The sequence below is a fragment of the Bubalus kerabau genome, chromosome 3 (genome assembly GCF_029407905.1).
Source record: "Bubalus kerabau isolate K-KA32 ecotype Philippines breed swamp buffalo chromosome 3, PCC_UOA_SB_1v2, whole genome shotgun sequence".
NCBI lineage: Eukaryota > Metazoa > Chordata > Mammalia > Artiodactyla > Bovidae > Bubalus > Bubalus kerabau.
This window is the reverse complement of record NC_073626.1, coordinates 6,983,501-7,009,642: the sequence shown is the minus strand read 5'-3', so window position 1 is coordinate 7,009,642 and position 26,142 is coordinate 6,983,501. Positions and strand designations below refer to the sequence as shown.

General features: G+C 44.4%; 4 protein-coding genes across 9 annotated transcripts in view; 2 read left to right on the top strand and 2 right to left on the bottom strand.

Annotated features, from left to right (window-relative positions):
* C3H6orf52 (chromosome 3 C6orf52 homolog) overlaps window positions 1–26,142 on the top strand; it is a 155,106-nt gene that overhangs the window by 112,699 nt on the left and 16,265 nt on the right. The window lies entirely within an intron of this gene.
* LOC129645420 (transmembrane protein 14C) lies at window positions 5,733–12,491 on the bottom strand. 2 transcript variants are annotated; one of them, XM_055570580.1, is made up of 6 exons: window positions 12,363–12,491; window positions 11,300–11,357; window positions 10,916–10,992; window positions 9,972–10,073; window positions 7,161–7,248; window positions 5,733–6,262 (listed from the first exon to the last, which is right to left on the bottom strand). In XM_055570580.1, the coding sequence occupies exons 2-6, from the start codon at window positions 11,320–11,322 to the stop codon at window positions 6,208–6,210; spliced, it is 345 nt and encodes a 114-aa protein (XP_055426555.1). In that variant the 5' UTR covers window positions 11,323–11,357; window positions 12,363–12,491; the 3' UTR covers window positions 5,733–6,207. The 2 variants fall into 2 exon arrangements, with proteins under 2 accessions (XP_055426555.1, XP_055426556.1); XM_055570581.1 differs by lacking the exon at window positions 12,363–12,491 and adding an exon at window positions 12,176–12,198.
* Window positions 12,179–15,583, top strand: LOC129645414 (uncharacterized). Of its 2 annotated transcripts, none has more exons than XM_055570570.1 (2): window positions 12,179–12,305; window positions 13,076–15,583. In XM_055570570.1, exon 2 carries the CDS (start codon window positions 14,165–14,167, stop codon window positions 15,386–15,388), a length of 1,224 nt encoding a protein of 407 aa, XP_055426545.1. In that variant the 5' UTR covers window positions 12,179–12,305; window positions 13,076–14,164; the 3' UTR covers window positions 15,389–15,583. The 2 variants fall into 2 exon arrangements, with proteins under 2 accessions (XP_055426545.1, XP_055426544.1); XM_055570569.1 differs by lacking the exon at window positions 12,179–12,305 and adding an exon at window positions 12,580–12,948.
* PAK1IP1 (PAK1 interacting protein 1) overlaps window positions 16,217–26,142 on the bottom strand; it is a 228,748-nt gene continuing 218,822 nt past the window's right edge. For 2 of the 4 annotated variants that reach the window (XM_055570574.1, XM_055570573.1), the window contains 9 exons: window positions 24,454–24,619; window positions 21,783–21,903; window positions 21,638–21,712; window positions 20,989–21,041; window positions 20,155–20,300; window positions 19,951–20,048; window positions 17,905–18,004; window positions 17,049–17,172; window positions 16,217–16,910 (listed from right to left, as the gene is read on the bottom strand). In XM_055570574.1, coding sequence (XP_055426549.1) covers window positions 16,708–16,910; window positions 17,049–17,172; window positions 17,905–18,004; window positions 19,951–20,048; window positions 20,155–20,300; window positions 20,989–21,041; window positions 21,638–21,712; window positions 21,783–21,903; window positions 24,454–24,619 — 1,086 coding nt within the window. In that variant the 3' untranslated portion in view covers window positions 16,217–16,707. The remainder of the gene's footprint in view (window positions 16,911–17,048; window positions 17,173–17,904; window positions 18,005–19,950; window positions 20,049–20,154; window positions 20,301–20,988; window positions 21,042–21,637; window positions 21,713–21,782; window positions 21,904–24,453; window positions 24,620–26,142) is intronic. The other 2 variants (XM_055570577.1, XM_055570576.1) reach the window with 1 other exon arrangement.

The following is a 26,142-nucleotide window of genomic DNA, read 5'->3' as shown; positions in this document are numbered from 1 at the left end:
ATTCCTTCCTCCCTGCAAACCTCTAGCAACCACTGATCTTTTTATCATCTCCAGTTTTTCATTTTCCACAATGTCATGCAGTTGGAATTACATACCATATAGCCTTTTCAGATTGGCTTCTCTTGCTTCGTAATATCCATTTAAAGTCCCTCGCTGTCTTGTCTTGGCATCTCATTTCTGTTTATCACTGAATAGTATTCCATTGTCTATATGCCCACTCTATCATAGTTTATCCATTCACCAGCTGAAGGACATTTGGTTGTTTCCAAAGTTTGGGCAATTATGAATAAAGCTGCTATGAACGTTCATGTCCATGTTTTTGTATGGATGTCAGTTTTCACTTCACTTGACTCACTGCTGGATCATATAGTAGGAGCATGTTTGATTTTCTAAGAATAAAACTATCTTCCAAAGTGGCTCTACCCTTTTGCATCCCCACCAGCAGTGAATGAGAATTTCTGTTTCTCCACATCCTCACCATCTCTTGGTGGTGTTAGTGTTTTGGATTTTGGTGTTCTAATAAGTGTGTAGTAGTATCTAGTTTTTAATTTGCAACTCCCAGAAGCACAAGCTGGAATCAAGATTGCCAGGAGAAATATCAATAACCTCAGATATGCAAATGATACCATCCTTATGGCAGAAAGTGAAGAGGAACTAAAAAGCCTCTTGATGAAAGTGAAAGAAGAGAGTGAAAAAGTTGGCTTAAAGCTCAACATTCAGAAAACAAAGATCATGGCATCTGGTCCCATCACTTCATGGGAAATAGATGGGGAAACAGTGGAAACAGTTTCAGACTTTATTTTGGGGGGCTCCAAAATCACTGCAGATGGTGATTGCAGCCATGAAATTAAAAGACGCTTACTCCTTGGAAGAAAAGTCATAACCAACCTAGATAGCATATTGAAAAGCAGACACATTACTTTGCCAACAAAGGTCTGTCTAGTCAAGGCTATGGTTTTTCCAGTGGTCATGTATGCATGTGAAAGTCGGACTGTGAAGAAAGCTGAGCGCTGAAGAATTGATGCTTTTGAACTGTGGTGTGTCCCTTGGAGTGGAGGGAGATCCAACCAGTCCATTCTGAAGGAGATCAGTCCTGGGTGTTCTCTGGAAGGAATGATGCTAAAGCTGAAACTCCAGTACTCTGGCCACCTCATGCAAAGAGTTGACTCATTGGAAAAGACCCTGACGCTGGGAGGGATTAGGGGCAGGAGAAGGGGACGACAGAGGATGAGATGGCTGGATGGCATCACCGACTCAGTGGACATGAGTTTGGGTAAACTCCGGGAATTGGTGATGGACAGGGAGGCCTGGTGTGCTGCGATTCATGGGGTCGCAAAGAGTCAGACACGACTGAGCAACTGAAGTGCACTGCTCCATATAAACTTCTAGTATTAGTTTACCACTATCGACAACATAACTGGGTTTTTAAAATTAGGATTCCAATGAGCAAGCAATATGGGTCAAGTCGGGAAGACATCTTGACACTCTTCAGCCTTCCTGCTGCTGCTAAGTCGCTTCAGTCGTATCCGACTCTGTGCAACCCCATAGACGGCAGTCCACCAGGCTCCTCCGTCCATGGGATTTTCCAGGCAAGAGTACTGGAGTGGGTGCCATCGCCTTCCCCGTCAGCTTTCCTATTCATGTACAGTAACTGTCACTCTAGGTACATCTTCTTTCATTAGACTGTCATTTTCCTCATAGATCTTATACGTATTTGTTGGATTTATACCCATTTACTTGTTCGTTTACAAGGAAGCAAATGACTTTTTTATACTAAAATTATACCCTAATACCTGTTCTAATCACTTATAACATTAAATAATTAAATCCAGGATGTTTTTTTCCCCCCAGGAAAATTTCTTTGAAATTTTCTACATAAACAATCATGTCATCTGCAAACAAAAATAGTTTTATTCTTCCTTCTCAATCTATAGCATACTATTAATTTCCTTTCCGTGTCTTATTGAACTAGCCAGGACTTCCAGTACAATGCTCAATAAAAGTGGTGAGTGTGAACATCCTTGCCCTCATCCTGATCTTAGCAGGAAAACATTCAGTTTTGCCTTATTAAACAAGATGTTAACCGTAGGGTTTTTTTTTTTTAATAGATTTTCTTGATTAAGTTGAAGATGTTCCTATATTTGAGAGTTTTTATTATGAAGAGTGTTAGCTTCTGTCAAATGCTTCTTCTGCATCTACTGAGAATGATCACTGATCGTAAGATTTTTGTTCTTTAGTCTGTTGATACGATAGATTACAGTAATTGATTTTCAAATGCCTGAGACAGTTTTGTATACCTAGAATAAATCCCACTTGATCATGTTATGTAATTCTCTGTATATATTGTTGGATGTGATTTGCTAATATTTTGTTGAGTATTTCTACACCTACGTTCATATATATATAGAGAAATAGAGACCAAAACTTTTCACTAGGTTTGAAAATATTTTAAATTAAATGTGAAAACAACATAAATATGTGAAGCAAAGATTAATCATAAATACCAGAAAAAACACAGAGTTGGAGGTTTTTCTTAATAAACAGATCCAGAGGCCTTAAAAATAAGACATGAGTAACCCAGCAAACAAAGTGTATCCAACATACATACTATATAGACTTTTGACCAATAAGGCAAAATGCTAACATTTAACATGCACAAAAAGTTTACATTAGGCTGCAAAGAAAATGTCAAATAATAGAAATATATAAACTACTTCTTTATACAGTAGAGTAATAGAATAAAAAAGTATTACTTAAACATTATCCCTTAAAAATTCAAAAATATTTTTCTAAACACTTCAAAGTCAAAAGGGAAAATCAAATTGAAATAAATACCCTTAGAAATGGAAAATGACAGACCTCTGTATTAAAACTTGTAAAAGTCAGTCAAAACAGATTGCAAAGAAAAAACCATACCCTTGTTCCATTTACGAGAGAAACAAAACCACTGAAGACATGGTGAACCTAAGCGTTCAGCTTAAGAGACTAGAAAGAGGAGTAACAACTTTCAAAAGTACAAAGGAATTAAAGTAAAAGGATAACATAATGTCCCAGGAGCAACAAGCGTCATCGAGCACCAGGTCTTGGCTTCCAATACACTGTCCAATAAAAGAAACCAGGGCTCCTTGGAGAAATGGTCGATTCTGGCGCTGGGGTGTGAAACATACAAGATGAGCCTTGAGCCTCTTACAGTGCCAGGAAATAGTGAAGTCCTATAAAAACAAAAGCAAGAAAGCAAAAAAAAAAAAAAGCCTACACTGACTAGCTATATCAATGCGCCATGGGACAACTAAAAGAGCGCCCCATGTTCAAAACCGCAACAATCTGAACAAGAAAATCAATGCAGAAGTATTGGATTACAACCCAAACCAGAAAATAATCATACCTAAGCCCACACTGAACGAGTGGATGGCTGGATGGATCTACAGACAGGGACAAGGAGACATCTTCCACACACTCAAATTCCATGTAATTTTTATGTAGACACTCTGACCTCAGGAGGCAGAGCACAACTCTCCATTTCTTAAGCATGGAGCATGCAGAGTGACTTCCTTTCAGAGTACCACATGGGAAAGTGGGGGAAAAGGGAGTAACTTCACCATGGAGAAGCCTGAGGAACACTATCTCAGCCAGATGATCAATGTCAGCATCAACAATAATGTATATATGTTCATACATGTAACCTCCATCTGATGGGATGAAATCGACACTTCATCTCTGTGATCTTCCTCCTAAAAAAAACCCAGATCCCAGTCTAATCACGAGAAAGACACGAGACAAATCTCAACGGAAACGCATTCTACACAACACCTGATCAGTATTCCTCAAAACTCGGTCACCAAAAGCAAGGAAAGTCGAAAGGATGGTCACAGCCATGAGGACCCTACATGGCAACTAAATGTAATATGCTATCCTAGATAAGATCATGGAACAGAAAATGGGTATTAGTTTAAAAATAAGAAAAACTGAATAAAGTATGAATTAGTGATAATGTAGCAGTACTGGTTCATTAGTTGTTAACCAATGTATTATGCTAAAGTAAGACTTACTAATAGTAACAAAACTGTCAAATATCCTACAATACTCTTAACAGAAGTACAAAGAACTATGCGAATAAAACTCTAAAATGTTTTAAGACTAAAAAAAAAAAAAAAATTTGAATTACATGAAGGGACATACAATCTCCTAGATTGGAGAGTAAATATTTTATATACAAACAGCTCATACATTTCAATATATTAAAAAAAATTAAAACTGGAGATCTAAATAGACATTTTCCTAAAGACATACACATGGCCAACAGGCACACAGAAAGATGTTCATTGTTGCTAATTATTATAGAAATGCACATTGAAACTACAAGGTGTCATTTCACACCACTCAGTGGCCACTATCTCAAAAAGTCTATAAAGAACAAACGCTGGGAGGGTGTGCAGAAAAGGGAACATCCTGCAGTGTCGGTGGGAATGTAAACCGGTGCAGCCACCATAGAGGACAGCGTGGAGGTTCCTTTAAAAATAGAGCTCCCATACGATTCAGGGATCCTATTCCTGGAAAGGTATCCAGAGAAAACTGTAATTCAAAGACACACGCAACCCAGTGTTCACAGAAGCACTATTTACCACAGCCAAGACAGAGAAGCAACCTAATGTCCAAAAACAGACAAACGGATAAAGCCAGGGTACATACACACAATGGAATATTACTCAGCCATAAAAAGAAGGAAATAATGCAACATGGATGGACCCAGAGACTTCTATACTAAACGAAGTTAGGCAAATATGACATCACTTCTAAGTGGAATCTAAAATATGATGCAAATGAACTTACCAATGAGATTGAGACTCAGAAACACGGAACAGACTTGTGGTTTCCAAAGCGGAGGGCAGGTGGGAGGGATGGTGTGGGAGTCTGGGCTTAGTAGATACAAGCTATTATATACAGAATGGATAAACAAGATCTTATTGTACAGCACAGGGAACTATATTCAATATTTGGTATAAACCATAATGGAAAAAAATATGAAAAAGAATGTATGTGTGTATATATATATATATATGTGCATATATAACAGAATCACTCTGGTATACAACAGAAATTAACACATTGTAAATGAACTATACCTCAATAAAATAAATAAAGAAAAAACTGGCTGTGGCAGACATGTCAAACCATGTCATACACAAAGATGAGAAAAGTAAAGTTTCTTTCAAGGAACAAGCCAATCCATAAAATTGATTCATAAGTGCCTGAATAATATAGAAGAAATCCAATCAATACCAGTGAGAGTTGAGGTAAGTAGCAAATGTATCCCCTCCCTTTTTTTTTTTAAAGGGGAAAAGCAAAGGAAGGGGTACCAGAATGAGTTAACTCAATGTTGAAAGAAAGTGAAAATGTGTAATTAGTAACATGTCCAATGTAGAGACCAAAGTAATTCATTCCAGTTATAAACAGTTCTCTCAGGTTTCACATTTATAAATTAACTAGTTAACCACAATTTCATTTTTTCTTTTTTGATTATGCAGTCCCACTAATCTTAGAAATCCAAGCCTAAATGCAATGTATAATCAAATAACTTCCCTTCCTTGGTTTTTACATTATTCAAAATGGCTAATTCCTAAATAAAATATCAATAAAAACACCTTCATGTTCTTTTATCTTCGTTATTCACATCTCATTCTAGAGAGCTGTTCTAGAGAGCTCTGGCAATGAAGAACACACTGCAGAAAATATCATTTACAATAAACTTTATTTTAATTGATTTTATTTAACATAATTTCAAAGTAGGTCTGTGCTCTAAGATAAGCAAAAGAATAGATATCCTAAATTTCATTAAGAGATCCTTTTCATACTGTTTCTTGAGCAGCGCAAAGGGCTTGGAGGGCCCCAATTGTAACAGCCTAACATTCTATCCCTGGAGATGTTACCTAGAGATACAGAAAGAACAGGTAACACCAAAATACAAGAATTAAACTTTATGAGAGTACCACAGGAAGAAACACTTTTGTGTTACACCTTACCCATCTCTTTAGAGCTGTAATGATAATGACCGATTTTTTTATCTCTGCAAAGTTCAGTGCTGTTTTTTGGTCTGTTTTTAAGAAAAATGTCAAGAATACATGAAAATGCTGTACTTGTTTATCTTAATATATGAAAAAGAGTAGAAGTTTTAAAAATTCTTCATGAGTCCAAGCTGGGCCATGACTATTACTGATGGGGTTTACTCAAGGCACTGATTCCAAGTTTGACGACCATCAGCAAACTGTGCAAAGCAAACACATAAAAAAAAAAATCAGGTCAAGAACAGCACAGGCACTCGACTATTTTTAAGGGACTAGGACTCAGCAGGTTCCCCATAAGTACGTGCCGAGGTGGTGCCAAGGCAGAGCCAGCAGAGATGGACTCCAACCCCTGGAGCCGCCAAAGGAAGAACACGCCACGGGCAGTTCTGCGCTCAGGCTTTGAAATCATACACGGGAGTCAAAGTTCCTAATCGAGCTGCCAGTACTTCAAAGATGAGAAACAAGGCTGCAGAGCCCACGGCCTCCCCCGCCACAGAGGCCGGTAACGCAGACCTCCAGCCTGCCAGCTGACATGGCTCTTGACCTTGGTCTACACCGAGTGTAAGATTTTACTCCTGACAGCACCCTGACTATGATCAAAGTCGGTGAGTAAGCTTCTTCCAAAGCAGATTTTAAAAATTCTATCTTCGGGTTATCTTTATTAAAGACTACATTTTAAGATCAACCTGGTTTGGATTTTACAATCAAAGTTAATTACAAAACAGGATTCGATCAGAATTTCTTTTTAGCAAAATTTTCAATAATAAAGGACACCAATACAGCTGAGATATGTACGGACCCCAAGCTGCAAATCACAGCAGTGGGTGCAGTCACGGCTTCGCAGCGAAGCCACCTCCCCTACAGGGAGGAGCCAAGCGGGACCAGAGCTCAGATGTGAGAGCAAAACCATTTCAGAAGTGAATGAGTATCCTCATCTCATGATGGCATGAAATCAACTGTTTTTGCAGTCTTTGCTATTTGTGGATAAATCCAATCATTTCAGGTGATGCTCAGCATCAGGTACACTGAAACAAGGACCCTTCTGAATGTCTACAGCGTTGGGGACACTGAACTAAAGCTAGCAATACAGCAGAGTACCTGGCACCTGCAATCAGGCCTGCTGGCATGAATTTTCTAGAGTTGTAGAATCTCATCCCCATGATGCCAGCCAAGGTTCCAGATGTGACTGGTGGAAAGATAAAGAGAGTCACAGATCACTACATCTTATAGGTGACAGGACGGAAAAGTGGCCAACTTCCCACCCATCTTTCAAAGGCTCAGACCCGATCTCATAATCCTCCTCCCCCGAGCTGGGGACCTCCACGCTGTCCACATTTAATGGGACCAAGTATTAACACCAACACTGGAATCAAAGGCTCTCAGTGTCTGAGCCCAGCCTGCCTCAGCCTCACCTCCTACCACTCTTCAGCCATAATTCTCGTTTTCTCCTACACTGCTGTGGGAGTTTTTGTCCCCTACTCGTTGCCGATGCTGTTTGCCCTGTATGCGCTCAGGCTCTTCCCATTCCATGTTTTATTAATTCCCACCACCTGTCTCGCAGCAGGTGCCGGGGACACAACCGTCATCACAGAGATCTCTGCCCTAACAGTGCTTCAAGCTTGATGCGGCTGACTTGAACGAATCACACAAAAATTTAAAAGTACAATCTGTACTGTCGTTTGAGTCATGAAGTCGTGTCCAACTCTTTTGTGACCCCGTGGACTGTAGCCCACCAGGCTCCCCTGTCCGTGCGACTTCCCAGGCAAGAACACTGGAGTGGGTCGCCTCCAGGGGATCTTCCCAACCCAGGGAACGAGCCTGTGTGTCCTGCGCTGGCAGGTGGGCTCTTCGCCGCTGAGCCACCAGGGAGCCCATAATCTGTGTCACAGCTGCAATGAATGCGATACAGTGACGTCATGCCGGGCGTCCGGCCCATGCAGGGAGCAGGGCTTGCTGAGAGAGGGGAGACTGAGCCGTAATGTGAAGAGAGGTGGCGGATGAGCTAAGGGCAGGAACGTGGGTCCAGGCAGGGGGCCCGGCGGTGGGGGATGTGCTGAGGCACAGAAACCCACCAGAGCCGGGGAGAGGGCCACCCCTGCAGAGCCCTGCGGGCCCAGGCAGGGACTGGGGTCTTCATCCGGGCGGTACGAAGCCATTAACAGACACGAGCAGAGGGATACGCAAGCAGAGCTGCCGTCTGAAAATACGGCTGCAGCCGCAGCACAGGGAACCAGCTGCAGGGCACCCGTGAGGAAACTCCCTCGGGAACGCAGGCAACGGCGGAGCTGACAAGACGTGGATGACGGCCGTGGAGGCTGAGAAGGGGACAACTTGGGATGTGGGCTGGGGGCGGGGCTGACAGGACCTGCTGATGAAATGGACAAGAGGGATGGGAAGAGAGCAAGGGAGACCCAAGTGGATGGAGCACAAGAGAAGACGTGAAGCCAGGTCGGAGCTGATGCCTGGACACGCCTGGAAACTTCCATGCAGGAAAGCGGATACACACGAGCAAGGCTTGGCAGAGAGAGAAATCTGAGTGGTCTGTGAACTGGTGGTGATTGGAGGCCTGGGCTTCAATGATCTTGCCAAGTGAGAGAGTTTGAAGAAGATAAAGAGAGCCAGGTTTTAAGAACCTCAGTATTTAATGGTCAAAAAAGATGGGTGGACAAAACAGACAGAAAAGACAGACGAAAGAGAATGAGAAAATACAAAGAAAAAAAAACAAGAGAATGGAAAACAGATTGGCATACTGTGCTGAGAACAGCTGAAAGGTCAAAACAAAGGACTGAAGGACTGAAAAACGGACACTGAATTTGGAAAAACACAGGGTCCTGGCAGCCTCGGGGGGAGTTATTCTTTGACTGAGAAGAACAGAAGTGGAGGCCTAAGTGGGTTAAGAATGTGAGCTGAGGAAGTGAAAATGGGAGGGTGATGGATTTTTTTTAAGAGAAGTTTCTGAAGAGGAAGAAGGGCAGCAACTGAAGAAAGAAGTGGGGTCACGAAAGGTCCCTTTTCTGTTGTTGTTTTTAAATGGGTGAGAGCTGAGCACGTGGGTATGTTCAGGGCTGGCATCACGGACAGGGTAGAGCTCAGAGAAGGGGGCGGGCAGAGACCCGCAGCCTGGGAGGAGGGACGCGCCTGGAGACTGGGCGTTCGCTGGCATGGAGGGACGGCATCGGAAACGGGACTCGGGGATCTGAGGCGCTTGGGGGCAGAGCTGGGCGCCTCCTCGTCCCCCACTGCTGACGGGACGAAGGACTGGGGCTCCCTCGCTCCCCGCACAGCCATGAGGACCAGAACTGGGGTTTCCTCGAGCGGTTTGGGGGAGGGGTGGAGGCAGCAGGGGGCCCACAAGCCCCCATAGGGTGTCTGGCACAAGCCTTGTGGGTGGGGCTCAGGAGAAACATAGCCAAGCCACTCAGATAAGACGGAACCTTCACCCCCGCTCTCTCACATCTGGGCTGCTCACAGGACATGGCAGAAGCCCGCGGCCACCTGCAGTCCCCAGGCTCCCTGAAGGCCGGGCCTCTGTCTCATACACTTTGTTTATGTCTAAAGGACGAATAAACGACTTTCACATGGGAAAAACGCAATACCGATGCGGACCTCACCAGACACGCAGCCCTTCAGCGATGCTCCAGCAGACAGTTCTCAAGAGGGCAATCACAATGGTTAAGAGACATGTACTTGCCCTCTACATGTTTAAGGCTGACCTCACGGGGTCAACCTCCATTTGGGAGGGAGGAAAACTTTACCCTCTATGTAAAAGATCAGCAGCAACGGGTTCAAACCCCCTCCTTTCAAACCTTCCCCAGGACTTGGCAGAAGCGGGAGAAGCATCTCAGTCTGAAGAACCCGCCGCATCCCACCAACCCAGGGACGCATCAGGGAGACGGTGAAACGACGTACCTAAGAAAAGCCAAATGTTCTTCGGATCCTGAGACAGCTGATAGGAACCCAGGCCGGCGAGACCACCGAAGAGGAGCCCGGCAGCCAGGGATGGAACACTGCCTGGAGGGACGCACACATACACACCTGTGTTGTCCTGGCAGATACTCACTCTGCAACAGAATCCCCCAGGCGCACCACCTCCCCCCGACCCCCAGCCCCGAGGAAGCAGCAAAGGGAACGTCTCCCAGTGCCGTTCAAGACCAAGGTGTCCTCATGCAGAAAAATGTTTGGGGGAGATTGCTTTTTCTACTGGAGAAGTCAGGGCCATAACCACACCACCCCCCTCTCCTCTGACAGGCAGGGCAGCTCCAAAGGAGAAGAGGAGGCTCCTGGCCAGGCTTGATTAGCCTTGAAAAGACTGGAACTGCCCATGGGCACAACCTCGGGCTCAGCCCCCAAAGGAAGGGGAAACAGGGTCAATGAGTTAAAAAAGGATTTGGAGAACGGGTTCTGGTGTGTGTGCTGGTGGTGGGGAAGCAGGCAAGGAAGGCTCCTGGAAAACAGCCAGATTCACAGACACACCTGTGCCTGGCTTCACGCAGAGACTTCAAAATTGTTCACGTGAAGATGAGAGGCTTTCTCCCACTTAAAGAGCAGAGATGGCCCTCCGGGGTCAAGGCTGATGAATGGCAGGTGATGATAATGACCATCTATTACCATCCCTAACCGGCATCTTTAGATAAAGAGGCAAAAACAAGTGACTGGACTAGAAGCCTGGTTTAGCTCAGCCAGATAACCTTGAGGCGAGTAAAGGAGCAGCTATGGGGCTGATGATAAGCAGGCTCTCCAAAGAGGAGGCTTAAACCAAACCTGACTCCAACGAGACTGTAGTCTGGGAGCACTGGGGACTTGTTCTTCAACGGGAACAAGATTTCACGAGGTTAAATAACCGCAAACCATACCTGCTTTTGCATAGCCAATGATCCCGCCGGAAGCAACCAGTGCTGCATAGCCAAAGCCAAGCCAGTGTAAAGGCACTCTGAAACAGAACAGTAAGACACTGGTGTCAAACGTGTTCTAAAAAACACGTAACCGTAGGATGGGATCAAAAAGGTCATCAACCCTATCCCTGTACAAGTGCTTATAAATCCCAGCGAGGTAAGATGGCCTGCCTAGGTCAGCAGCAGAGCTGGGACCTAAGCACAAGTCCCTGTGGGGGGTGTACAGTCCATCCTTCCATAACCCCAGCTGCCCTGCAGTCTTGGCTCAGTGCCCTTTGCAGATGAGGAAAGAAACTGCATCTGAGAAGCTCCTGGCTATTCCACCCCCACCCACCGGGCACTTACAGCGGGCCAGAGTCCTTCGGCATTGTTCTCTTTCACCTTCTCCAAACCAGGCCTGTACCTGCAAAGGAGGGGCTGGATCAAAGATGGTCAACAGCACAGCTCCCTAGCAGACAGGAAGAGGTGGGTCAAGTTCCAGTTCCAGCTCTGGGGAGCTAAGAAGTAATGGCTCAACTTTTCTAAGCCTCAGTTTCCTTCACTGTTTACCTACCCTGCGCAAACTTCCCATGGCTAGGACCGGCATCAAATGGGATAATACCTAAAAAGCACTTTGCACACAGTACCTGCTGAACAAACAGCAACCATTCTGGTAATAATCTAAGTTCTAATAACACAGGCCCACAGGAAACTTCACTGACCAGCTCTGTACAGTTAATAAGCTAATCTTTTCATTATCTAACCAAGTTATAATTAAATTGTAAAATAAACACTTTTGTGCCCTTAATTCAAGTATTTTAATTACCCTTTCTGGGAGGAGGGGTTACTGCTTTTCAACCCCGCCCAAAGAATTAGATTATTTCAAGCCAACATTTATAACACTTTCAGACAGTTAATTTTACATCTCTCATAGTTACTGTTAGATTGGGGGGGGGGGGGCCGAGAGGAAGGATAAAAAATACAAAAACCCAAGCCGTAATTACGTAGAGTGCTACACCTCTGGCAAACTAGGATGTAACTAATTTCTTAAATGCATCTGGTATCCATTGGGGCTAAGCTTGAAAGCAACACACAGCTCTTCTATAAGGGTTAGGTGACTTGGAATCTTACCACCGTCATTAACTCGACGTAGCACTGCGTCGAGCATTGCACCCAGATTTTTAAAGAGATGAACGGATAAAATCTCCAGGAAACTAATTAGCTAATTAAATCAGTAAGCACCTGCCAAGAGCTCAGGGTTCCCGCAGGATTCACTACCCACTAGAAGGACAGCAGAGAAAAGCAACCATCGCGCAGCCTAAAGCCGCCGCCTGGATCCTGGAGAAGAGCAGAGGGCAGCAAAGCCTCTCAGGTAATTTCTAAAAGTCAAAACCTGCGTAAAATAATAATAATTCCAAAGCACACGAACCTCCTTCCCGAATGTCTGCCCGCACAGGTCGACCAGGGTGTACTCGCCTCCGGGCAGGGAGTCGCGATCCCGCCGGAAGTGTTGCGGCGCGTTTTCTGCGTCCCGGGGGCGGGGCTAGAGAGGTGGGGCGGGGTTGAAGCGTGGGGGCGGGGCTAGAGGCCTGCAGTCGTCGCACTCTTTGCGTCCCGGGGGCGTAGCGTGGGGCGGGGCTAGAGGCCTGGAGTCGTCGCGCTCTTTGCGTCCCGGGGGCGTAGCGTGGGGCGGAGCTAGAGGCCTGGAGTCGCACCGCTCTCTGATCCCTGGGAGCGTGGCTTGCTGCCGACGGCGCGGCGCGTGCTCTGTCCCCGAGGCCAGGAGAGTCGCCGAGCACGTGTCCCGAAAGCTGGACGCGGGCAGGGCCGTCCAGCACTTGTCCCAGATCCAAGACGGCCTGGCCAAAAGCCGGAAACCCAGGACTGGAGTCTAGTTTTGACAGAGTCCTCGCGAGCTGGGCCAGGCCTGCGGTGGAGGTCACCGATGGGGGAAAGAGCGTGTCAGAGACTGGATTCTGAAGAATGCGTTAACGGAGGGCTCCAGTCCTCGCCAGGTGTCAACCATCGGAGATGGTCCCTCTAGCCTGATCACCTAGTTTGCTACCATGAGAAGGGACTATTTTCTTCCTGCAGAAGATACGGTGGCCACAGGCTAATCTGGCTCACTTCCCTTTGTTTTAGGGAGTGAGGCTACTTGAAGAGGACTTGAAGAGGGTACTTGAAGAGTGAGGCTACTTGAAGAGTGACTGTAGGTGAGTTAAATTTGCAAGTACCTCTGCAATGTCCCCCCCGCCCCCACCACACACACAGATTAACTCCACACCTGCTTCTCTTCCCTGCCCCACCATATTCTCAGTTGATGTAACACCAAAACGTGGGTGTCATCCTTGATGTTGCTTTCATCCCCTGCAAGTACATAACAACAGATCATACAAACCAGTGAAAAGACAAATTGCAGTACATGGGTATCTTAAAAAAAAAAAAAAAAGCACAAGGAGAGAGTTGTAAGCTTAAGTTTTATTGGAGGCAAAATGAGGACCATAGCCCAGGGGACAGCCTCTCAGTTCTGCGCAACTGCTCACTGAAGGGCAGGGGGTATCAGTATATGTGATTTTAGTGAAGTGAGTTACTGTGCACTCAAGCACACATTTTGACAGAATGTTGGTGCTAGTCACCAGGAGCAGATGTCTCTGTTAATGATGTCTCTCTTAAGTGCTTTCATAGATAAGAGAAGACGCAAGAGGTTGGGCTCATAAACCTCCTGAAAAGTCTCCATCTAAAGGCCTGTTCTGCCAGTTTTTCCCCGAGTGCCTTATTCCTGATCTCTACCTAGAACTCCTCTCAGAGTGTGCTATAGGTCAGCAACTGCAGTGGCGAGGGACCTAATGCTTGTAGAGACAGACGGCAAGTGACATTTTGGCGGCATACGTATTCTAAGAGAAAACTTTTCCACTCGCAACAACGCCTACCTTTCAGATATCAAAACTGAAGCCTGTGTTTACCATAGCTGACTTCAAACAGCCAAAGCTGAGAGTGACTAAGACCTGAACAATTCAACTTAGGCCAGACCCTCACCAACTTAATGGAAGACTCTGCTGAAAAAATTGATAGGACTTGCCTTAACCAGCTGGGATGACACTTATAGGAACTAAACCACCCACAACCCAGATAATCACTATGGCGTGATCACTCACCTAGAGCCACACATCCTGGAATGTGAAGTCAAGTGGGCCTTAGAAAGCATCACTAGGAACAAAGCTAGTGGAGGTGATGGAATTCCAGTTGAGCTATTCAAATCCTGAAAGATGCTGCTGTGAAAATGATGCACTCAAAATGCCAGCAAATTTGGAAGACTCAGCAGTGGCCACAGGACTGGAAAAGGTGTTTTCATTCCAATCCCAAAGAAAGGCAATGCCAAAGAATGCTCAAACTACCACACAGGTTGCACTCATCTCACAGGCTGGGAAAGTAATGCTCAAAATTCTCCAAGCCAGGCTTCAGCAATATGTGAACCATGAACTTCCAATGTTCAAGCTGGTTTTAGAAAAGGCAGAGGAACCAGAGATCAAGTTGCCAACATCTGCTGGATCATCAAAAAACCAAGAGTTCCAGAAAAACATCTGTTTCTGCTTTATTGACTATGCCAAAGCCTTTGACTGTGTGGATCACAATAAACTGTGGAAAATTCTTAAAGAGATGGGAATACCAGACCACCTGACCTGCCTCTTGAGAAACCTGTATGCAGGTCAGGAAGCAACAGTTAGAACTGGACATGGAACAACAGACTGGTTCCAAATAGGAAAAAGAGTACCTCAAGACTGTATATTGTCACCCTGCTTATTTAACTTATATGCAGAGTACATCATGAGAAATGCTGGGCTGGAAGAAGCACAATCTGGAATCAAGACTTCCGGGAGCAATATCAATAACCTCAGATATGAAGATGACACCACCCTTATGGCAGAAAGTGGAGAACTAAAGAGCCTCTTGATGAAAGTGAAAGAGAATGAAAAAGTTGGCTTAAAGCTCAACATTCAGAAAACTAAGATCATGGCATCTCGTCCCATCACTTCATGGCAAATAGATGGGGAAACAATGCAAACAGTGGATGACTTTATTTTTTTGGGCTCCAAAATCACTGCAGATGGTGATTGCAACCATGAAATTAAAAGATGCTTACTCCATGGAAGGAAAGTTATGACCAACCTAGATAGCATATTGAAAAGCAGAGACATTACTTTGCCAACAAAGGTCCATCTAGTCAAGGCTATGGTTTTTCCAGTGGTCATGTATGGATGTGAGAGTTGGAGTATAAAGAAAGCTGAGTGCCGAAGAATTGATGCTTTTGAACTGTTGTGCTGGAGAAGACTCTTCAAAGTCCCTTGTACTACAACGAGATCCAAACAGTCCATCCTAAAGGAAATCAGTCCTGGGTGTTCACTGGTAGGACTGATGTTGAAGCTGAAACTCCAATACTTTGACCACCTGATGTGAAGAGCTGACCCATTAGAAAAGACCCTGATGCTGGGAAAGATTGAGGGCAGGAGGAGAAGGGGACGACAGAGGATGAGATGGTTGGATGGCATCACCGACTCAATGGACATGGGTTTGGGTGGACTCCGGGAGTTGGTGATGGACAGGGAGGCCTGGCATGCTGCGGTTCATGGCGTCGGAAAGAGTCGGACACAACTGAGCAACTGAACTGAAACCACAGAGATTTAATTACATACAGTCCTAGGCCCTGGTAGAGCCGTTTTTTGAAATAAGATACAAATAATTAACATATAGTTTTAAGACTACCTTTGTTAGAAGATTAACTAAAGCCTACAGCCATACCACCCTGAATGCACCGCATCTTATGATGGGAGCTAAGCAGAGTCGGGCCTGGTTAGTACTTGGATGGGAAATTAGCCAAGTGTTTTTTTTTAATGGGCTGAAGCAGATTTAAAATAAAGGAAATGTCATTTTCCTGTCTTAACATTTCCTTGTCATCCACTGGAAATAGAACAGTTTAATCAAGTTTGGCAGCCTCTCTTTAACCTTCTGTTCGGAGGCCTAAACTTCAGCATATGCATTATACATACGTATTTTATCTGTAGCTCTTAAGCTTGTCTTAACTTCCTGGTATGAATGTCTTTTTATACCATTTGTTATCAAAATGAACAAAATCCTCATTAAAATTACTAGCACCACTTGAAGAGGCCAAAGTAATGCAGGTTTTTCATTCTTCCCCCACTTAAAATAGAAAATCTGAAAAATATCTCCTTTATCCACTTTTGGTTAAAATGTGTTCAGGATTTTATATTATTTTAAGCCACAATATTTTGCGAAAGATCTTTATTTGCTTTACACAGCAGTAAAATTTACATATTATAGGCTGCATGTGTGTGGGCTCAGTCATTATGTCATGTCCAACTCGTTTGTGAGCCCTCTGGGCTGTGGTCCACCAGGCTCCTCTGTCCATGGGATTTCCCAGGCCAGAATACTGGAGTGAATTGCCATTTCATTCGCCAGGGGATCTTCCCAACCCATGGATCAAACCTTTGTCTCCTGCATTGGCAGATAGATTCTTTACCACTGAGCCACCTGGGAAGCCCATATTATACATTAAAATACTATATATCACCATGATATATAATTAATATTGCCTTTCAAAAACTTTTACCACAGTTTTTTAAAAAAAAACCTGCAAGTGATTTTTAAGCTGTACGTTTTCTTCAAAAGAAGAAATTCCAAGATTTTACTTAGAAAAAAAAAAAAGTATATTTGAAAAAAATTTCCTGCTAGGAAAAATCTGGGATTCACTGCATCATTCATATTTTCTTCTTTTTTCTCTTTTTTTCCAACATTTCTACTGTTTTTCTCTTCTTGGCTGACGCCAGGCTGTTTCCCCTTGTTGGCTTATTACTGTCACCAGTTAAACTACATTTCTCTGCGTCTGGTTTTGGCTGCTTTTCTTCCTCCTGGACTGCATGGCCAGATTCCTCTTTGTTGTGTCTGGACTGTTCTTTACTTACTAAAACACAAGAGACAGTGTGTTTAAAGGCTGTTTTTCCCTCTAAGGTAAAATAAGTTGACAATAAAGTGAAGTTATCTGGCACTCCTCCACCTCAAGAGACAGCTTAAATTTTTTTAAAAGATCGGTTTCACTTACCAGGAGCAGGCTCGGCGGCAGCAGGTGGGCTTTCTTTTGTGTCTGTCCTTCTGTCCAGCCACACCCCAAGACACGTCAGCCTGGCGTTCGTGTTTATTTCACACAATAGAGACGGGGAAACTTTCTATAATGTGAGAAAGAAAATGTGAGATAACATAAAGAAATTTTAAATAATTTTGTTTCCATAACCAAGTTACCTTAATTAAAAACTTACACAGCATTTTCTTGAGTATAAAAGGAATGCTGTTTAGAAAACACTTGTGACCTTGACTCGTGATTGGTTTGACTATGTCCACCAATTCCTAAGAAGCACTTCACTAAGGAAAGGCGCTATTTGATCTTGTTCAGTTCCAGGTTTTAACAAAGAACCTTGCACAAACTAGGTACTCAACAAACCACACTCAGAGACTGTTTTGTAAGAGAATAAACCAAGACTCTGTAAGAGGGAGACTACCAGAGAATTTAAATGTATAATTATCTGGTTCAAAACTATTGTTAATTCTACAATTGATCGAAAGTTCCCCATTTTTTCCTAGCAATGGCAGGATTGTTATCTAACAGAAGGTTATAGAGAAGATCATCGATACACAGAAGAGAAAAATATGCTGTTTCTCTGCCTGAATGAGCAGGAGTTCTGGGATCCAGCCAGTTCAGACTCACCAATACCAACCCCTGGGGCAGCACTACGGAACCCTAATTTTAAAACCATGAATATCAATCATGCCTTGAAGAGATTTTAAACATGTAAAAGATCTGTGCCCAATGAACCTTTAAGAAAATCCACCTCACTTAACTCAAAGTCATACTGACAGTAAGACCTGCATTTGGTTTATTTATATTGTGTTGAGACACTGACCTTGTCCTGCTTAAGCTTCCACATTTTGATGAAACCATCACTCGAGGCTGTAACAAGAACGTGATGCTCTGGAGTTTCAAAACTGAACATGTCTTTTACCCTAGGACAAAAACAGTGACTCTGTAAAGGAGCCTTTCCTCCAGACAGTATGATGCTGCTAGAAAACTTCCAGGCACATAGTCTCTCGACTTTTCAAGGCTTCGGGTGTTTCCAAACTGCTCAAAGAACAGTGCCAAAAATTTAACATGCCTCACAATCCCATGAGTTGGTTGAGTCATTTTCAGGGTCTAAATTCCCAAGATAGAATTGACTGTCAACCATACCTTAAGAAGGACTTGAAAAGATGACAGACAACTATAAATAATCAGATTATCAGGAATAAAAGGAATTATCAGGAATTAAAGGAAATAAAGATATTCAAACCCCCTCCACCTCAGGAAACTACGGAGAGAAAGACCGAGGCCTCCTCCCCTTGTCCTCAGGGCCCACCACCCACCTTCTGAGCTACTATCATTTTCCTTCTGGATTATGGAGTAAACTAACTGGCCTCTTGGCTTCCATTTTTGCACCCTAACAACTTAAAAAAAAAATCAAACCTTGTTATTCCCAGGCTTAAAATTCTATAGAGGTAGGTTCGGTTTCAAAACACCACAAGAGGGAGGAAGTGGCTGGGACACAGAAAACCCAACACCTACAAAGGCATTTGATATATAACTCAAACTCCTTCCCACAACACAGCAGGCCTGGCACCATCTGGCTCCTCTGACCCAGTGACGGTCTTCTGTCTGTTCCTAAAATACACCAAGCTCTTTTCTCCCTCAGGGCCACTGTGCCTACAATTCTCTCTCTTTTAGAAATAGCTCCTTTATCCCGAAGGTCTCATTCCCCCTTCCCCGATCATCCCATCCAAATAAGTTACCTGTGTTATTCCCAAATCGTAATACCTATTTCCTTCCTGTTAGGATTACCTGAGTTCTTGTTTATCCTATTTGTTGCCCCCGATAAGATAAGAGCCAGGAGAGTTGCAAGCTCCTGCTGCAGTCTTTCATTATGGACACTCAGCGAATACTTGTTAAATGAACAACCAAATATCCATGAAGAGCTACATGGCCTTGAAGAATAGGCTCCCTTCCCCAAAACTAGGCGGGTAGAAACCAGGGCCTGCCTAGTGAGTGCAGTATTCTATTTGTAAAGAGAGATTTCTTAAAGCTAAACTGTGATACAGAAAACGAAAACTAAGAGTTGTTTGGGACTTCCTTGGTGGTCCCGTGGCTAAGGCTCCAGGCTCCCAATGCAGGGGACCCGGATTCGACCTACATTCCACATGCCACAGCATGCTGCAACTAAGACTATGTGCAGCCAAATAAATAAGCATTTTAAAAAAATAACTAAGAATTGTTTGAAACATAAAAGAACATGCAAATAAAACACATGATCACCATTTTACAAAATTACAGCAGAAAAAGCAAGAGCACTAAACTCTTGGGTGGTTAGAACTGGGTTGGTTCCCTTCTCCATCACCTAACAGGGTGGTAACCTTGGTCCAGTTATTAACCATTGACCCTGAGACTCATGTCTGCCTGCAGAGATACAGTGAGCAGTAAGAGGTGATAGAGATGGACGCAAGACAGAGGTCAACATGTCATTTATTTCTCTTACAGGAAAAGCAGAGCGTAGGAAGGGGCCAGTGGACAGGCAAACAGAGGGAAATAAGACAAGAGTGGTTGGGGCAGAGCTAATTTTTTTTTCCCACTCAAGTATGAATTGAGGGTTCCAGGCCACAAGTGTAATGAAATTATTGAGAAAATAAGTCTGTTGTGCCAATGACTAGTCCTGGTGAAGGCTTCACCACTTTTGCATCACTATGGCCAAGACAACATTCCCACCATCCTCTTGGGGAAAAAAAAAATCAGCTATGTAGATATGTCTATTTCTGTAGTAGTTCACCAAAAAGTCTGCCTTATGAAGCTACTGCATTTATAAGAGACCCTCCACATACAAGCACACAGAGATTAGTGTGTAAAAAAAAAAAAAAAAAAAAAGTACCTGTTTTCATGAGCTTTAAACTCAGAGAGGCATGTTAGGGAATCACAGTCAAAAAACCTTACAACCTCTTCATCTCCAGCCACTGTGAGGACAGATTCCTAACAGAGGGGAAAATAAAACACACATTAACACCCAGAATGTCATCAACAATTCTGACCATCACCATATACGCTCAGCTCCCACCATTGACTTCCAATCACTTACTGAAAGAAATGTAACAGAAGACACTCTCCTTTCATTTGTGATGGTGCCACTGACGGATGCAGTGTTGAGCTGATAGACGTCTATTCTGTTCAGTATGACAACTACGTATTTCTCTCCTTTTGGCGACCATTCCACTATGTGAGCATCTGTAAGTTACAAGAACAAAGCTGTTGTATTTCACAGATAAAAAAAGAAACTGATCGGGGGTCATAAAAAAAATACCAAATACTTACACTGTGCACTTTCACATCCATTATCCCATTAAACCTTCACAGCAAACTTATGATGCATATTTTTGTTAAATTTTAGACAAGGAACTCGTTTGAAGAATCATTAAGGTCATAAAGTTCATAGGTGGCAGAGCCATGCCAAAAATCCCAATAGAAAGAGGGGGAAAAAGCGACCTAAGGCCTATGCTCTCAGAGAGAACCACCACCACGTAAGGAAATAAGTGTAGGTGTGTGGACACGAGAACTTGTGTGTATACACATTCACAGCCTATCAAATTTTCAAATGCATTCTAAACAAAAACACTCACTTTAGGCTTCCCTGGTGGCTCAGTGGTAAAGAATCCACCTGCCAATTCAGGAGACATGGGTTCGATCCCTAATCTGGGAAGATCTCACATGTCTCAGAGCAACCAAGCCTGTGTTACTGAGCCCTCACGCCTTAGAGCCTACGCTCCACAACAAGAGAAGCCACTGCCGTGAGGAGCCTGCATGCCACAACGTACGAGCAGCCTCCAATCGTTGCAACTAGAGAAAAAGCCCTTGAGATGACCAAGATCCAGCACAGCCAAAGATGAAATTTAAAGAAAATCAAAAAAACACTCACTTTGTTTTATGTTTTTTATGAATGCTGATCTTCCTTCCACAAGATTCCATGTTCTGCAAAACAGGAAGCTCATTTACCGCATGATCACTGACTGACCACGTGTAAAGCTAAGTTTAATGAAGACACAAATGAACATTTACTACGTGGCCATTCAGAAGAACTACCTTCTTTCTTATGGCAATGCCCGAAATATTTCTTATCAAGCAAGATTAAAATTCGCTCTGTTCCCACAGTCCTTTCCTCTGCTGAGTATTTTCAAAAGGCTTCACTTCCTAAAATTCCTCTTTATATAAGACCCCTCTCTACTCCACAGGTGACGATTGCAATGTAGCATGTGTGTTTGAATTTAGAGCTTTTCATTTCCCCCCACCCTTCCTTATGAAAAGGTTCATAAGCGTTCAGCTTTACCCTGGTGTCTGACAATGGCAGACAGTATAGAAACAGTACCAACACCAACTTCCCTGGTGGCTCAGATGGTCAAGAATCTGTGTGCAATGCAGGAGACTTGGGTTGGGAAGATCCTCTGGAGAAGGGAAAGGCCACCCACTCCAGTATTCCTGCAGGACAGCTACCCCAGGGGGTGGGCTCTTAAATTTGAAGACCAAAGTCCACAGCTTAGTAAAGGTGCTCCTGGGTCTTCATGACTCACCTCAGTGTCTTATCTGTACCCACAGACAGGGCCAACTTGCCAGATGGGTGAATGGAAAGGAAGGTCACATGTCCTCTAAAAGGAAATCGACAGTTAGTCCCCAGCTTGACTGGCACCTGGAGAACAGAGGGCAGGCCAGACTCACTTGTGAGCTCTGATCGACTTCAGGCACTCCCAGCTCCTTGCGTCCCAGACACAGATGAGGCCATCCTCAGCCCCGCTGATCAAGTGCCTGTTGCCATGGAATTTCAGGCAAGTGATCGTGCCTGTGGAAAAACCAAGACCGACAGTCTCTGTTACATGTACTCACGTCTGCAGCTGCAGTGCCGAGCCAGCCACAGACCTTTCGTGACTGAATGAGCATGGCCATATTCCAGTAAACCTGCATTTATAGAATCAGGCCATCAGCCCAGATTTGGCCTGCAGGCTGCTGACTCCTCTGGCTGCAAAGTCTAAATATTTACATTTTGTCCTTTTCAGAATAGAATATGAACCCCTGGGTCAGTGTGTCTCTGCGCAAATCCAGATCAATTCTTCACATGGCTCTTTATACTCAAAGTCAAAGATCTGTGAGGAATAACTGTGCACACCCCCCCTCTAAAAACCAAGAAAAATATGTGGGCCTATGTACTCCTCACAGTGGGAGACTCTAGCCATGTCTACCCACATCTTCCTCCTTCACTGTTGTCTTATTTCTTATTTTGGAAATGTTACTTTCCCACATCTTTTACTACTTCTGCCCATGATTCTACCTGTTACCTGGAAAAGAGCTTATGTACTACCAACTGTCTGAAAACAACACTTGTATAAGAATGAAGGAAATCAAGAATCCTGTTTCATTCATCCCCTATCTAAACTCTTCCCAGGTCAAACCCTGTCTTGAGGTTGAACATCTGTGCAGACCAGGTACAGATCAGACTTGTTCAGCTTATGTCTCCAAGCCCAAGGGAGGGAGAAGCCTTCCTTGTATGAACTGGAACTAGGAGACAGAGGAAAAGGAATGCACACTGAAGTCACCCAAAGCTGAGCTGCTTCCGAAAAGCAAGACACTTGTCAAAGTAGCTAAGGACTATCTCACAGGGCACTTAAGGAGGACACTGATCACTCCAAATTTCTGCTACGAACAAACAGCAGACTCTCGGCTGGTGAGAACCTCTGAAATAGATGAAAGGTAGTGTATTAAAAAAAAAAGGAGTATTTGTCTTATCTGCCTTTTGTTGCAAAAAACTACTTTCCTCAGGCAAGTTTTTCCAAACTGAGCACCTGAGTAAGAGGCTCTACTGTCCTGAGTTCGTCCTTTCCCTTCTTCTCCTGGAGCACACGTGAACCCCCTCCCTGTCTGTCGCCCAGAAAAACGCAGTGACAACAGCATATGATGCTCAACACTAGGGGCTTCCCCCATGGCTCAGCTGGTAAAGAGTCCACCTGCAATGCGGGAGACCTGGGCTCAATCCCTGGGTTGGGAAGATCCCCTGGAGAAGGGAAAGTTACCCAGTCCTGTATTCTGGCCTGGAGAATTCCACGGACTATACAGCCCATGGGGTCGCAGAGAGTTGGACACGACTGGGGGACTTTCACTTTCACTTCACTGGGGAATAAACCACCTGTTGGGTCAGTCTGTCCCTCGATCCTGCTGCTATCCTGCTCAACTTCACCATCAATGTGAAACCCCAGCAGTGACTAGGGGATCACTCCTCCTGACCTCCTTCACTCCAATAACCTCCACCTCCTTGCACTCCAGTCCCTCACACAGCTATCCCCTGGAGCTTTTCCACAGTAAATCTCCAGCTCTAAGAATCTATCCTCTGACTGCAACCTCTCACCGTTCCAGCCCTTCCCGGCCTTCCTCCACTCACACTCGCCTGCTTTATGTTCTGGAGATCTGCAGATCCTTGACACCCTACTCTCTCTAGGCCAACAACCTATTCTTTGTCCAAAACCCTCTGTTCCCATGTAAATCAATCCTTCTCTCGCACACACCAAGTAACTTTCCTTGGGGTACAGAAGTGTGTGTAGCCTACTGCAAGCAGATGTCCATCGACAGCTTCCGACTCCAGCAGGCAGGCTCTCTGCTGGTTCTCGGTGTCTCTCCCACACTCACACTGCCAGCACCTTCCTCAGGCCTGCACTGCTCTTTGCCCCCATTCAATCCCAACCTCCTCCACTCGAGGTCCCCTGGGATCTGACCCCACTGCCTCTCCAGCCACCCCAACCTCCGTGTCAGCCTTCTCAGAACACCGAGCGCCTTACACGTCCCCAGGCACACCAGCGGTCAAAAAGCACAGGCTGCAGCTGCAGGCTCAGGTTCTGGTTTCAGCATTTTGCGACCCTGGGCAGTCCTGTGACACCTCTGAGGCTAAGCTTCCTCTTCTCTGATCTGAAGCCACAGCTGGCCTCTCCTGGCACAGCGCTGGGCACCTGGCCCTCTCCCAGAGTCAGCTTCTCCCATGGCGCGGCCACTTGTGCCCCTTGCACGGCCTGCCCTGTCCTAAGCATCCTTTTCTTCATCTTGCCAGTTTCACCTGCCCAACAACTGACCTCTTCTTATAAAAGTTAATTTTAATGTCATTTTAAGGAAGCTTTCAATGAAAACTTGCTTCCTCCTTCTGCCCCACTAGACTGAGTAAAGTGCTTCCATTCTGGCCCAATACAGACTGTGAATAATGTAAGGATAAAGAACCACATTTTGTCCACTTCTGTATTTCCTAGCACAGATTCTGCTCATATGAGACACTTACACGAATTGTTCAGCTGAAGTCGAACCGTAAAGTAGTAATGCCTCAACACTGTTATCTGAAAGGACACGGTTTTCTTACCATTGTGATGCATGAGTGCCCCATGGTCGACTTTCTTTTTCATGTCATAAATGTGAATGGTTTCATCTTTGCTCCCTGTGACTACAAAGCGGCTGTTGACAGCCACCGCTGATAAGGAGGCAGTGTGGGCGTGGTGGGTGAAGTCGGCCACAGGAGCCCATCTCTGCTGTAGGGAAAAGCACATGGTCAGTGAGCACCACGATCACATCACAGCTCCCCACAGAGAGGTAAGTGGCTTCATGATCCATGAAGACTGAATGGATTCTACGAACGGAGAAAAGACAGGACAGATTCACAGAATTGAATAAAGAAGGGACAGTAAGAGAAGGGGAAGGCAACACTGAGCACCATGACTTTAAAAACAATTACGAAGACTGGCCTGGGGCTTCCCAAGTGACTCAGCAGTAAAGAATCCACCTGCCAATGCAGGAGATGTGGGTTTAATCCCTGGGTAGGGAAGATCTCCTAGAGGAGTAAATGGCAATCCACTCCGGTGTTCTTGCCTGGGAAATCCATGGACAGAGGAGCCTGGCAGGCTACAGTCCACGGGGTCACAGAAAGAAAGACACGACTGAGCACATTTACGGACGAAGATTGGGCTACAGGACTTTAAAATCTCATCCAATCCCTTAACTCCTCAGCAGGTTTACTTATCCGTGAGCCTCCATACCATTCATTCACTCAAATGTCCAAATTTTGATTTGAATTTATTCAAACACTGAATGACTGTTACGTGCTTGGCACCATTTGACACAGTGAACGAAACACACAGAGCAGTGAACAAGAGAAACAAAAGCACATATTCCAACGGAGCGTCATTCTGTAGGAGTGACAAGACAGTATGATATCACACAGAGCAAGTATCTATATAACAACAAGACCTATAAAGAAAAATAAATAGTATTTGCATCAATACCAATATAAGCTCTGGAGAATGACCAATAATGAGATCTCAAGACCTCTACGCTTGCTGCGATGTAACTCTCAGATTGAACGAATGTGATTTGCTCAGTGCAAAGAATGACTGCTGAATATACACACATATCCTGCCCCCCATAAAAGGAGATGCATCATGAAGTATTAGCAAAATGAATAAACCAAGGAAGAAATAAATTCACCAAACTTGTTCAAATACACTTAGGAAGTGTTATAAATTAATTCCTAAAAGACGACAGCAAAATAGTCCTTCTGTCAATCAGGACAGAACAGTCCTCTTTTGAGTAAAGGCACAACATTCCTGAGGGGCTGCTGTGGCCATAAATCAGAGAATAACCTTGGTCTGTACATCTTACAGAAGGAACATTCATCATCGGGGCTACTGCCTGAATAGCTTTAGAGGCAGTACTAGGTAATAGTTAAGAGCTTTGAGAGAGAGGGGAGGGAGGCTCAAGAGAGAAAGGATATTCATGTAACTATGGCTGACTTGCGGTCTTGTAGGGTAAGATCCAACACAATGTACAGCAATCTTCCTCCAATTAAAAAATAAATTAAAAAAAGAGCTTCAAGCATCGGAGACCGCTTGAAAGGTCAGTCCCAGGTCAGCCAATTATTAGCTCAGTGGCCTTAAAGAAGCAGCTTAACCCATCTCAACTTCTGGATTCTCATCTGTAAAAGGGGGACAACTGCATCTGCCTCAGAGGGTTGCTGAGGATGACTACGTGTCTGCAACATGGAAAGCACCGTTATTAC